The sequence below is a fragment of the Kwoniella newhampshirensis genome, chromosome 4, assembly GCF_039105145.1.
Source record: "Kwoniella newhampshirensis strain CBS 13917 chromosome 4, whole genome shotgun sequence".
NCBI lineage: Eukaryota > Fungi > Basidiomycota > Tremellomycetes > Tremellales > Cryptococcaceae > Kwoniella > Kwoniella newhampshirensis.
In genome coordinates, this window is record NC_089958.1 from 1,023,880 (window position 1) to 1,037,270 (window position 13,391).

General features: G+C 50.1%; 3 protein-coding genes across 3 annotated transcripts; 2 read left to right on the top strand and 1 right to left on the bottom strand.

The window, feature by feature from the left end:
- Positions 1-1,611: 1,611 nt before the first annotated feature.
- On the top strand, positions 1,612-6,936 carry IAR55_002369 (uncharacterized protein; the record flags this gene model as incomplete). The annotated part of the gene is made up of 31 exons (XM_066945483.1): positions 1,612-1,643; positions 1,700-2,505; positions 2,560-2,575; positions 2,623-2,644; positions 2,697-2,725; positions 2,777-2,842; positions 2,897-3,022; positions 3,075-3,277; positions 3,330-3,456; positions 3,503-3,789; positions 3,844-3,924; positions 3,982-4,028; positions 4,074-4,123; positions 4,175-4,231; positions 4,334-4,399; positions 4,458-4,590; positions 4,645-4,890; positions 4,945-5,046; positions 5,096-5,160; positions 5,220-5,264; positions 5,315-5,546; positions 5,610-5,706; positions 5,758-5,783; positions 5,840-5,922; positions 5,975-5,985; positions 6,035-6,140; positions 6,189-6,206; positions 6,265-6,379; positions 6,452-6,506; positions 6,563-6,641; positions 6,720-6,936. 31 exons carry the CDS (start codon positions 1,612-1,614, stop codon positions 6,934-6,936), a joined length of 3,645 nt encoding a protein of 1,214 aa, XP_066804172.1.
- A 254-nt stretch (positions 6,937-7,190) lies between these two features.
- IAR55_002370 (uncharacterized protein) lies at positions 7,191-11,831 on the bottom strand (the record flags this gene model as incomplete). The annotated part of the gene is made up of 12 exons (XM_066945484.1): positions 7,191-8,392; positions 8,454-8,826; positions 8,875-9,087; positions 9,143-9,247; positions 9,300-9,493; positions 9,545-9,653; positions 9,713-9,890; positions 9,948-10,341; positions 10,563-10,740; positions 10,798-10,890; positions 10,951-11,355; positions 11,433-11,831. The coding sequence occupies 12 exons, from the start codon at positions 11,829-11,831 to the stop codon at positions 7,191-7,193; spliced, it is 3,843 nt and encodes a 1,280-aa protein (XP_066804173.1).
- A 306-nt stretch (positions 11,832-12,137) lies between these two features.
- Positions 12,138-13,253, top strand: IAR55_002371 (uncharacterized protein; the record flags this gene model as incomplete). The annotated part of the gene is made up of 6 exons (XM_066945485.1): positions 12,138-12,226; positions 12,289-12,330; positions 12,397-12,485; positions 12,602-12,868; positions 13,009-13,157; positions 13,224-13,253. 6 exons carry the CDS (start codon positions 12,138-12,140, stop codon positions 13,251-13,253), a joined length of 666 nt encoding a protein of 221 aa, XP_066804174.1.
- Between the last annotated feature and the right edge of the window lie 138 nt (positions 13,254-13,391).

A 13,391-nucleotide genomic window follows, 5' to 3' on the forward strand; every position in this document is an offset into this window, starting at 1 on the left:
ATCTGTCAAGGCTACTTGCAGATGGGTGATGGTGTAGAAGATGTTGTCCACCGGGAAGACGAATTCCAAGAACCGGACCGGTTCGGCACCGGTTTGACCGATGCGCCAAACGTGACTACGAAGCGTGGTCGCCAAAATCTGCCAACTTTGTCTCGAATAGACAGACTTGTATGCCTCTGCATGTTGCTTGTGGCAATGATGGGACAGACCGAGATCCAATGTACATGTTCTGACTGACTGAACCTACGCTGATTGATGTATGCTGAGGCAGAATTTCAACAGGGTCGCCTCTACCATGGTGACCTGTCTTCTCGCAGTGATCGTGGCGCTAGCACATATTCTCTCTTTTGTCAGATTGGCACCGGGAGTATTAGTCGCAGCTGCTCACATTTGCTGAGGGCGTGATGATCAATGCTCAGTATTCAGACACCTCAACAGGTCGGAATTAAGAAGAAACAATATTGCCTCCAAGCCTCGACTAGCGCCTCAATGGAGCGACACCGTCCAGGACAGGTAACTTGAAGGACGCTGATCCGTTGGCTTTACCCATCAGTGCCAGCTGGCTCTTGTACAAATTCGACAGCAGGCGGCCACATGGTTATGGCTTTGATGCATGTCGTGCTGTCAATTCTCGCGTTGTTGAACGTGACAGTTCGGCTCTCGTGCAAATTTTTACTGAATAAGTCACATTAGTGGAAAGCACGTCTTCCTGACCCGTCTTCCCGAGCACATGAGAATATACCAACTGTCGTACCAAACTCCCTGCTGAATCATGTGTGTATCATCTGCGTATCATCTGTGTATAATCTGTATATACAGATGATACTCGCTCAACCTCGATGTTCCCTACTCAATGTTCCAAACATCACGTGTGTCTAAACTTTGAACGACTGAACCTCGACTGCTTAACTTCAATTGTGGTTCAGCAAAACCCACCATTCTTGGCAACCTCGTAAGACATCCTTTTATCTGACAGCAATGGGTGTTATAGTAAAGTATGGCAAGGCAAGGTGGCCAAAAATATCCGCTTGAGGCACGATCAGCACGCTTGCCACCCGGGGATTCTCACGTTGCTGCGGTTGGCTCTCGAGGAAATGGCTTCGAGCCTGCCTTCACACTCAATGATACTGGTCATGGTTTTCAAATCGTGATTCTATGGGTATGATTGATGGGCAGACTGCTTCATGCAGGGGTAAAAAAGCTTATCAAGAGAGGTGGACTGCACAAGAAGTTTAAACAATGTTGAGCGGAGCAACAACAACAGTTGCATCGAGTGATATTCAGCGCCCTGCTCGGTGCCCCGATCGTTTCTCACGGACTGCTCGTACCCCTATCTTTCTTGGAAACGGTCTGGACAGACAAAAACTTCCAAATACTGTGCTGACTTCTCCATGCACCCTCGTGGATCTTCCTCGCCTCTACCTGTTCTGCAATGCCCTGATCCTTCCATCTCGCTCTCGCCGATACGCGTAGCCACGTGGGGCCGAGTTGACTGGACCGCGTCAAAAAACGAACCTCCACCTCCTGTGCTCATCATCATCACCATCGCGAAACGTCTATATCCATCTTTGCGAGATCCCCGGCTGAAGGCTCGTAAGCTCGAGAAAGAGAATGACTCCTAAGAGTGCAGAGGGGAGGGCCCAGTGAGTCCAGCTCTAACGTTATGTAGGGCTCTGCTGATCACAGAGTCGACGTGCAGATCATCCATTCATGCCTTCTTCAAGCGCAAGAGCCCTCCACTTTCTTCTCCAACCAGAAAGGGCGATGAACATGTCATTGATCTCACCGGATCGCCGCCTCCTGCCAAGAGGAGTAAGATCAGCGAAGAGGTAGAGAAGTCAGAGAGCTTTGCGCCAAAAACTAGCTCGGGTTACTTTACCAAACCACCTTCCATCCCTGCCTCTACTGATCCCCAGCCTGAGTCGAGAAACACACTTCCAAGCTCTATCACTCGCCCGCCCTCCACTTCGACCGGATTAGACGCATATCGACTCCCTAAAATCGCTCCTCCTCGACCTTGCAGATCCGGCACAGCTTTCGGAACGTACTCTCTCAGTTCAACGTCCAATGAAGCGGGTCCGAGCTCAAGTCAGCTGGCTCCAACGCCTGAACAACAAGCTCGACATGCAGCCTGGCAAGCTAAAGTCCTAGCTCCTGGAGGTATCATTCGTCGCAGACGATCTCTTGCACTGGATGAAGCTGCTGCCGCGGAACTTCGTGGACAGTTACGTCTGACCCCCGATGCGGAGAATGGGGGCCCGACTACTCCGATCTCGGAAGATCGTGAGAAGGCAGAAGATGATGAGAGAACAACAGCGGCGGAGAGTATGGGGAAGAAGCTGGCGGCGAAATATGCAGCGAAAGATGTCGACGGTCAAGGAAAAGTAAAGGGAAAGGGAAAAAAGAAGGAGGAAGTGGGACCGAGCGGACTGACATATACACCACTAGAGAAGCAGTTCATGGAAATCAAGCAGCAAAACGAAGATGTGTTGCTTTTAATGGAAGGTGAGCTAAGTAGTGATATATAATTCGTCAGAGATGACTGACAAATAAACGTAGTTGGCTACAAGTACAAGTGCGTCTGACTCAATGACACCGGTACATATGCTGACGCCCTATTAGGTTTCATGGGGAAGACGCGAAAGTAAGATCCTCTGTGAGGTCCTCGAGTGATACCGCTAACGCTATGAGTACAGATTGCAGCAAAAGAGCTCGGTATCGTAGCGTGAGTCATGTCATAGATAGTTGCAACGGGACAGTATTGACATGTGTACAGCTTTCCAAGTCGAAATTTCTACACCGCTTCTATACCAACACATCGCCTTCACATTCACGTCAAGAAGTATGTCTACCAAGTCTTTTGTCTAACCTGACCACTCATTCCTGTCTGTCGCAGGCTGATATCGCTCGGCTACAAAGTCGGAGTGATCACACAAACCGAAACGGCTGCTCTGAAAAAGGTTGGAGACAATCGCAACGCGCCTTTCACTCGGGAACTGACGCACCTGTTCACCTCCGCCACGTGAGTTGCATTTTTCCAGCAACCCGCAGGATCATGCCTTACCTAGCTTCAGATACGTTGAAGAGACATCGCTGGCCTCCTCATCAACTTCGCTTGACGAGCCTGTACTTCCCGGATCTGCTGCGCCATCGACAAATGCCCTAGTAGCAATTGTCGAGCAAGGTATAGGGGGAATAGCGAATGACGAGAGAGCTAGGATAGGACTGGTCAGCGTTGTGCCCGAAACTGGAGAGGTCGTATGGGACGAATTCGACGGTAAGCTCTGGAGTCCAGCAAATCCCATGCACGAGCTGACTAGGATTACCAGATTCGCAAGTGAGAACCGAGCTGGAGACCCGGTTGACCCATTTGCAGCCGGCCGAGCTGCTTCTCCCTAAGACTGGCTTAAGTAAGGCTACAGAGAAAGTCTTGAATCATATCGCAGGTATAACCAAGTGAGCATCTGATTCGTGGAGACTCGCAATACTAACATATATACAGAACTGGTACGATGTGTACTATCCGAGTTGAGCGTATAGAAATGATTACGACGTACGACAAAGCTCTCGACTACCTCACGCGATTCTACAACAGGAAGAGCGGTACTTCTATGAGGTCAGCGGCCAATGGGGCATCAATGCAACACGTGGATCTGACCGCTATGAGCGACGACGAGGACGCAGAGGATATGCAAGGGGACTCAGCAAGTGGCAACGGACCATCGCACCTTGAGGAAACAGCCGAAAGCAAAGAGCTGGACGAGCTCGCTCTCGCTACAGGTCTCGACGGTGAGCCTTCTCCGCTACTCCTACGTCAAAATGTCTAACACATATCCCATCCAGCTGGTGAAGCCGTGATTGCACTGGTTGACTTTCCCAAGCAAATTGTGATTGCTTTAGCCATCGCGGTCAAACACATGAAAGGTATTTCTATATGCTATTCTTCCGTAACAGCAGCTGTGACTGACATGCATCCACCAGCTTTCAAATTGGAGAACGCCTTTAGACACCGGTCATCCTTTGCCAGGGTGAGTATCATACCAGTAAAACTTCCTGGTCTGAAATGTGTATAGTTCATCAATCGTGCACATATGCTTCTGTCGAGTAACACCTTGAACAACCTGTGAGTCATTCCTACTATAAGAATAAGAATCAACCCTAATCCTACCTTCAGGGAGATCTATCGAAATCAGACGGATGGAGGAATATATGGAAGCTTGCTTTGGCGTGAGTGTCTAAGCTTTGCACGTCGAGAACGAGGCTGATTCTGATCCAGTGCTCGACCAGTACGTTTTGCTGCTACTTCTAGTGCGCCACGCTAACCTCAGAGAAGCTGTAAAACTCGCATGGGACGCCGTCTATTGCGGGAATGGATAGGTCGGCCTCTATTGGATGTCGCGTAAGCCGGTCGAATCGGGTTGACAACCCAATACTGACTGCACAGTTGGTCTTGACAGGGCCCTGCGGGCGCGAACCGACGCAATTGAAGAGGTGATGGAGAACAACACGTACCACATGGAGAAGCTGAGAAGTCTGCTTGTCAATATGCCCGATCTCGTCAAGGGTCTGACCAGGATCCAATACGGCAAGGTGAATCCGCACAACATGGAGATCAGACGTCGACTCACTCTTTGTTATGCACAGGCTCTTCCGACTGAGCTGGCTACTATTCTGGTCGCTTTAGTCCGTATAGGTTCCGAATTTCGGCCTGACGAAGGCGATGTGTTCAAATCCAGCTTGTTGAATAGTATTCTGAAAACTCTGCCCCAGATCAGAGATACCGCAAGAGGTTTGCTAAACGCTATGAATCTGAAGGAGGCTCGGGAGAACAATGAAGCCAACCTTTGGGTCGACCCAGACAAATATTCAGACATTCAGGATGCCAAGGACGTGAGTCAAGATCGGAGATCCGTTGTAAGCAATTCTGACCACTAGTCTATATAGTGCATCAGCATATGCGACAGCGAGCTGGAGCAACATCTTAAGGAGATCAGGAGAACTGTCAAACGACCAGCTATGAACTACATTACTGTCGCCGGTATCGAGGTGAGTCCAGACCTGTACCGAACATGATGGTTGCTCACGTAACACTCAGTTTCTGGTGGAAGTGCCTGTACGAGATGCAAAGCTAGTTCCCGCAAAATGGGTCAAGATCAGCGCGTGCGTCCTTTGTGCCGATCGTGTCCCAGGGTGTTACTGATGGCGTCTTGGACTTGCAGGACCAAGTCTGTGAATCGCTACCATACGCCAGACATCCTGAGGATGTGAGTCCCACTCATCCACGCGTCAGATGCCTGCTGACGCTGTCACCTAGAAACAAAGAGCGCGAACAACACAGGGAAACGCTTGCCGGAGTATCGCACAAAGCATTTCTGGCGTTTCAATCCGATATATCAGAGTGTCATGAGCTGGTGGTGGTCTCCAAACAGATCGCTGTGATCGACTGCTTGATGTCGTTGGCGCAAGTAGCCGCAGCATCGGGATACTGCAAGCCGAAATTTGTCGCCGAACCAGCATTACGGATAAGAGCTGGCCGTCACCCAATGGCATGTCCCCCCCACAGTGATCACACACGGCCAATCTGAAAACTGACCTTTGCCATTGATCAGGTCGAGATGTTAAGGGATGAGGCGTACGTACCGTTCGACATCGACTTTTCGGAGAGGGACGGGACGTCGAAAGTCATCACAGGTCCAAACATGGCCGGTGAGTATCGGTCAGTGAATGCTGTCGATTCTAACCTTGGGCCTCAATCAGGAAAGAGCTCCTGTGTTCGCGCTGTGGTGAGCTGGGCTTCTGCAGGTATAGTGGGAGGGACTTCGCTGAATTTGGATATCAGGCTCTCGTAGTCTGTATGGCCCAGATAGGGTCCTTCGTCCCAGCGTCATCGGTCACCCTTGGTGTTCATGACGCTGTACAAACGTAAGTCTGCCGAAGCGTCAGGATGCTAGCCGCTGACGAATTTGCTCTTTAGCCGAATGGGAGGTGAGCTAAGTCCCTTTGAGTCCGAGAGATCTTGGCTGACGGTTAGTAGCATCCGACGAGATCGGGAGAGGCAAGTCGACCTTCATGGTTGAGCTTTCCGAAACCAGCGACATCCTCCGTACGATCACCCCGCGGACTCTGGTCATACTAGACGAGTGAGTAAACCGACTTCGATCTGACATCCAGCTGATGGTGGACTCCAGGCTTGGTCGAGGTACAAGGTAGATACGTATTGTGGCTGGATGTCTTTATGTCTTTCTGATGATTACCCCTTTTCAGCACATATGACGGGGTTGCTATCGCGTACGCTACCCTCTCGTACGTCGCAGGGATCGGCTGCAATACGCTGTTTGTCACCCATTACCCGATGGTCGCAGAGGAACTTGCGAAAGAGGTGCGCTACCAGATCTGCTACAGAAACATCGGTGGAGGCAGACGCTTACTACATGCGACTCACGCATCGTAGAAGCCCGACCGTATCAGTAATTGGCACATGAGCTTCGAAGAAGTGAAGCTGCCTGGTACGTGTCGTATTACGGCCGATGATAGGCTGAGCTGACGTTGTCTGCGTACATAGATGGCAGCGCGGAAATCACGTTTTTGTACCAGCTGAAACGCGGGTTGGCCGAAGCCTCATTCGGAGTTTGGTGTGCTCGGTAAGTCTGTCCCATCATCGCTAATCGTCCACACTCATCACCGGCCCCACTCGACCTGCCGCTAACGCTGGATGTCAGGCTTGCCGGTCTCCCCCGATCAATTCTCGAAACAGCGCAGACCCGTGCCGACTATCTCAAACATGAGACCAAACAACGATTGCTATCAGCCCTTGCTCGCAGGACTAAGAAGATGTTGCACGACGTGAAACACCCTGAAGAGACGGTTCCAGCCAAGGACGTACTTAGGAATGTGACGTTGCTTCATAAAGCTCTGGATTTGGTATCGAGGGGATGAGTGAATGTTAGTCTGTGCAATACTTTCTTACGCTTTTGGTTCCACAGTATTGCTTGTAAGTTACAGATTTGGAGTCTTGCATAATCAGTCATACCCTGCATATACGGATAATCGATTGTGTCACGAATGAGGATGATGCATTTTCCGTGACAAATCGGAGTGTTGTATAAAAGGAACCAAAATGAGTGCATGCATTGAAAGAATTAAGAAGAGGAAGGAAGAAATGAGACGAAAAGAGCCAACGACCGAGCAGATTATGAAGATGTAGTAGGGGTAGGTTTTGACTTTTGCTTCTTCCTCTTGATCTCCCCATCTTCTGTCTTTCTCTTCTTTGCAGGTTTCTCCGCAGTGGCGGGAGTACTCTCATCTGTCTTGGGAAGAACCTTCTGGCTCTTCTTCTGCTTCTCGACCTTCTTACCCTTATTCTGCGTTGTCTCTTCCTCCCCGTCAACTTGCATCTCTCCAGAAGACGCTGCTTCGGCCGCCTTCTTCCCCTTCTTCTTCTGGCTTTGAGCGGTAACGACACCGAATATGGAACCAAGTTGATTCCACATACTTCTCACTCCCTTCATCTCTTTCGTCTTCTCGCCTTGTCCAAAGACCTGTCCAACTTGTTCGACTCGTTTCAGATCCCATGGGATGCCTAATGTCTTGCTCGCTCTCGCTAATTGAAGTGCGAACTTGACCACATCCTTCAATTTCGACGCGTTCCAATTCGAGTTGGAGTTTCCTCCTTCTTCAGCAGATGACGACGATGCAGCGGCAGATTCCAAAGTAGCGTACACTTGTTCCGAAGCTTGATTGATGAATGCTGCGATTTCTGATTTGCTGACAGATTCGGATTTGGAGATTACAGGAAGATGCTGCGAGAGGGTCTGAAGCATCGTGTATGCCTGAGCTTGTCGATAGGCATTGACACCACCGCCGGGGGCGACGTAGGTCGTCAAGTCGGAATGCAGGGCGAAAGCCCGGATAGGGAATCGTTTGACGAAATCCAACACAAAAGCAGGATGAACCAATGATGACTTTCGTGTCATGAGGTCGGTCAAAGTCTTTCGGTAAGCTTCGACCACAGGTGACGACGACGGTGTCGCCTCGGATGTCGAAGCGATTGACGCGTCAATCGTTCTTGAGACAAAGAGACTGCACACACTACTCAAATTGGAGAACTCGGCAGACGGAGCTTTCTGCGCCATCTCATGTATCGAGACCAGAAGCTCGGCAGCGACGTCCACGTCACATGTGGAAGGCACATCTTTGGGCTTGTTGAATCTGCTTCGCAATATACCAGCAGCTTTGTTTGCAAGTTCGCCTTCGGATGAAGCAGAAGCTCGGACTAATCGAAGAAGCGCACCGACAACCTCCAACACAAGCGAATTGGTGAGTTGTCGTTTGGCATAGGTGTCGTAAAAGTCGAGTATACGGTTTTTGAAGTGCAATGATTCAATTTGCAGGTCTGCCAAGCATGGCATGTTAGCAGTTATTTCCGGTTTCCGGATCTTTCAATTTCTACTCACGCTTCAAATCGGTCCTCTTTGTGGTTGTAGCCTGTTGACGGAACACCTCTGCCAGCTGCTCATCCACCTTCATCATCTGATCATCGTCCCAGTATTCCTCTTCTTCGTTGTCAGATCCCTCCTCAGCATTCTCGTCGACCCCCATCCCAGCCACTTGTAACGCTTCTGCGACTCGTTGTCTAAATGCGGGATCTACAGGTGCCATATCGTCTTCGTCATCGGCGTCGTCATCCTCGTCGGATGATTCATCCTCCTCCTCCTCATCATCATCATCCCCAGAACCTTCCAGACGGTCATCCTCCGTGTCTTCAACTTCCTCGTCATCGCCCTCGTCATCATCAACGGCAGCAGAAGCAACGGTCTGCTCGAGTTGCTGTTGGACATGTCAGCTTCAACTGAATACGCTTCTTGTTACACTTACAGCATTCAAAAGCTTCATGCTTGACTCAGTGAAAGCTGAAGACACCATTCCGAACACGAGATTGGCGAGATTTCGCAGATCACTTGAACCCTTGTCTAGAAGCGCAATGAGAACATCGAGTAAAGCATCGACCGGCGCAGCGTCCTCGTCATCGGATGCGGAGCTTGAGGCAGACGGCAAGTCAAAGATTTTCTGAGCGGCAGTGTTCACATCCTACACACGTCGAAGTCAGCTTGCGTTCTCATTGCAGGAAGATGAGGGAACCCACCTCGAGCATATCCAGAGCATCGTCCATCTCATCGTAAGTCTGCAGAACGAAGAATGACAAAAGGATTTCGGCACCCTTCGCGACCTCTTTCTCATCTTCTTTGGCCTATTAAGTTACCATCAGCGAGCTGTCTGTGACGGAAGCACGAGCAACATACTTTGGATAACCCAGCCAAGGTTGCCAGAGCACCCTTCCTTATTGACTTGATTTCCTCGTCCGCATCGGTCATGAGCTCAACGTGTTTTGTATCCTCCTCCAGAGCGGAGATAATCTCGACGGCTCTTCGGACCCAGAATCTTCCTGAAAGATCACAGCCTTGTTGACGGGTAGCTTTTGTTGAGTCATCGGTAGCTGCGTGGATTCTTCAGTAAAGCTGCTCGTCGTTCTGTACATGTCACTGACCTCTTCGGGAGACGGAAGCGGTTGTGAGTTCCGTTATGCAGGAGAAGAAACGTGCTCGACATGCGGCCGCAGTTGACTCAGACAGAGCTGCTTTGGGAGCAGCGTGCAGCTAATCACCAGAATTAGCTCATTGCGAAACCTACCGGGGAAGATCTCAGGGCTACATACAGCAGTGATGGTACTTTTCTTGTCCGTCTTTCGGATGATAAAGAAGCCATGGACGAGGAGGAAGTCGAGGACAGAGGAGATACAAGAATCGTCCTTAGGCACAGAACCATTTCGACACAGAGCCTGAATCTGATCCAAAGCCCACAGTCGTCGCTCGTCTATGCGAGAGCTGTCGAGGCTAAAGAGAGGATGGCTTAACTAATCGACCAGGTCATGTTATGCCGGATCCACTCACTTCTCCTGTGCGTTACCCGAGATGATGCTCTGCAGGTAAGCGACGAACTCTTTGACACCGTCCGCATTCAGACTGCCCATGATCGACTCGACAGTCTTAGTCTTTGTGACCTTGTCGAAGTCGGGTCGACCGTGTTTCCCGACCAGTTGGGAGAGCAGTGTGATACCGACTTTGGGATTCTCCTTGATGACGTCCTGCACACGCTTGGCGATCTGGAGAGCGGCTTTATGAAGATATCGGTCGGCGGAAGAAAGGTTGTTCATCCAGCATCGCATGAAGTTGGGGGTGAAGATCAGGGGCATCTGGGATGGCGGAAGAAGAGGGAGAGCGCGCTCGAAGACCTGGAATCCCCAATATCGTCGTTGAGAAGACGCAGTGTTAGAGAATAATGATTCTGCGTGACATGTCATTGTTAGTATGAGAGCCAGCTTGTTGATCAAGACAAGATGAGGGTGATCCGCGCGATACGCCTCAGAGGGTTGAAGAAGAGGGGTATCCTCATCCATCCTTAAAGGATGATTGGACTGTTGAGCTTGTAAAAATTGTTCATCATAGGGTGATCGCGCGGCGGCATCCAAGGATAAGGGTTCAGGACAAGATAGAGTATACACGTACCGTCTACGACGACTCGGAAAAAATCCTGGAACGGAGCCTCGGATGTGTTTTCGAAGGTCGGGGAGGTCAATTTTGGGAAATATCGGTCGAGTATGATGTTCCAGACAAAGTGGAGTTGAGGTTTCCATGATCCACTGGTAGACGCTGCAATACCCTCGTCCTCCTCGCTGGATGCTTCCTGGTGGTAAGAAGAGGCTTTAATTGTGTATTCTGCGACACGTAGGACAACACTTACTTTAAGAACCCGTCCGAGGGTGACCAGGTTATGACTGTTGAGTAGAGGTGTGTATTTGAAGGTAGGAGAGAGATGTGATCTCCATTCGACGTCCTTTGATGAAGTCTAGTCAGGATGAGAGGTTCCTGTCCCTACACACATGTGCACACTCACAGGCAGCTGATCCTCGAGTAAGAGCACCAGGGCGACCTTCTCTTGTGTCCAGGTTTTTTCCTCGAAAATGATCTCGATCAACTCAGTCAAGGCGTCCTCCTTCCATTCGACTTCACTCTGTACAAGCCCCTGGACGGCTTCGACAATAGACCACCAAGCACTTTCTCTCATCCAGGCTTTTCCTTGACCGAGCCATATCAAGCCTTCTACGACATTTCGGAAATCGTCTTTGGTCGCCGTCGAGGCGTAGAGTGATTTCGACTGGACGATGGCTGTGATGCCGAACAATCTAGCGAACATGAGATCACGTTCGTCTGATCCTTTCATCGAATTGTTATACTGAGAATTTCTGATGACCAGAGAGAAGACTTGTCGAGCTGTGACGGTGTGTATACGGGAGAGAAGCTGTGAAAGCGGGGTTATCGTCAGGATGTCCTGAGGTATGATGTCTCGGGTGAACAAAGGTTTGAAATGAGACTGACCTCCGTCAGAGCTACTGCAAAACCCAATCGACTACTTTCTCTTGAACTTCCCAGACCTCGAACCAGTCGCTTGACACAGTAGACGACATCTTCCGTATTCTCCTTGCTCAACTGTTTATCCAGTCTAACCCCTTCCAAATCTCTTTGGCCGTCCTCTTCACCCTCCTCATCACTAGCATCTACCTCCATCCCTGACTCATCATCGTCATCCTCGTCATCCTCGTCCTCGCTGTCATCCTCATCCTGATCACCTCTTGAAGATCCAGCTGTTGGTTTGTTGGCTGAATACGATTGTTGGAAATTTTCAAGGGATGAGACCAAGCTGGCTGAAGCGTTCAATCGCGTTTCTTTGCTCGAATTGGCCAACGGCCAGAAGAGCGGTAAGATGTTCGATGCCATCGTCGATAGTCGTTGCTTGGTCGATGGGCTTTCTATTTCGGCTGATGAGCAGGTGATGAGGGAGAGAGGAACCAGAGAAATCGGTCCAGGAGTGCATCCCCTTTGCAACTTTTCAAAAAATCAAAGCTACGAGGGGCTCCATCAAAAGATGATTTGATCCCGTCAACAATTTGATCCCGGCCGCGAGTGATATTCTTCTCTTTGCGCGTACCGCGTCCTTCGACTGACCTCGCTATCATCCTCATCTCACCTTGGTTTCTCCTGCCTCTGCTGCTGACGATCAAGTAGCCGAGTCAACCTCTCAGTATGGCTCAGAAACAAAGGACGAATCAAGCGATCACCCTAAAGGGGTCCACGGCGCTCGTCACCGAATTCTTCGAGTACAGTGTCAACAGGTGAGAGCGGTCGAGCTCGGATTCTCGGGATGATACGTTCTGAGCCTGAGTGCCTTTTGTAGCATCCTGTATCAACGAGGAGTCTACCCATCTGATGATTTTCGGTAAGCTCGCAGAGTAGGCCATCGAATGATGTCACCTGAAAGCAGCTGACGGTTCTATACATGTAGGATGGTGAAGAAATATGGTCTACCAATGTTGGTGACGGCCGACGATAGTCTAAAGGAATACCTATCGACGATTTTGTCACAGGTACAAGGTGAGCCTGTTCTTCACTGCCCGTACCTCCTTCTTCTTGGCAGGAAACGTCTTCCTCGTTTGCAGCTTCGTCGTTGTCGTACAGCTCACACGGACACAACAATCTGTTCTGTCTAGAATGGCTCTTGTCATCATCCATAACCCGACTGGTACTCGCCATCAAATCCATTGAGACGGGCGAGACGCTAGAACGTTGGCAATTCGACATACACGCAGAGGACGTCGCATCGTCGTCTGGATCAAATAACAATCCTCCATTACCCGGTGGACCTAAGAGCGGGAAGAAGAAGGAGAAGACGGAGAAGGAGGTACAGGGGGAGATCAGGGAGATCATGAAGCAGATCACGTCGAGTGTCACGTTCTTGCCTATACTGGAAGAAGAATGTGAGTGGCCGCTGCGATTCTGAGGGCTTTCTTCAAGGCGTAGACTTGATGAGGTCAAAACGACAGCTTCTCCTGATCATGGACGGACTGGATGAATGTCAAGATGGTTTTGCTGATACTTTATTTCGCCCTTCTCATAGGCACGTTCACCTTGCTCGCATACACCAACGACTCGGAAGACGTCGCCATACCAGCAACATGGGACGATGCGGATCCACATCTCATCGACAGAGGTAAAGTCGAACAAGTCAGATTGCGAAGTTTCAGCACCAATGTCCATTCTCTCGAGGTGAGCTACTTGCGTTCACATGACGGGAGAAGGGAGGCATAGGCTGACATCTTTTCTTTGATTCAGGCAATGGTTGCCTACCGCGTCGGAGAATAAGTGACCGGGTGCATTGCGTATAGAGGCTTGGCTCAAGTTCAGACGGGACGAGATGATTCCCACGATACGACCACGATGATATCCTATTTGCATGTATACCCCCTTGACGATTGCAGTCTCACACTTTGATAAGACGCA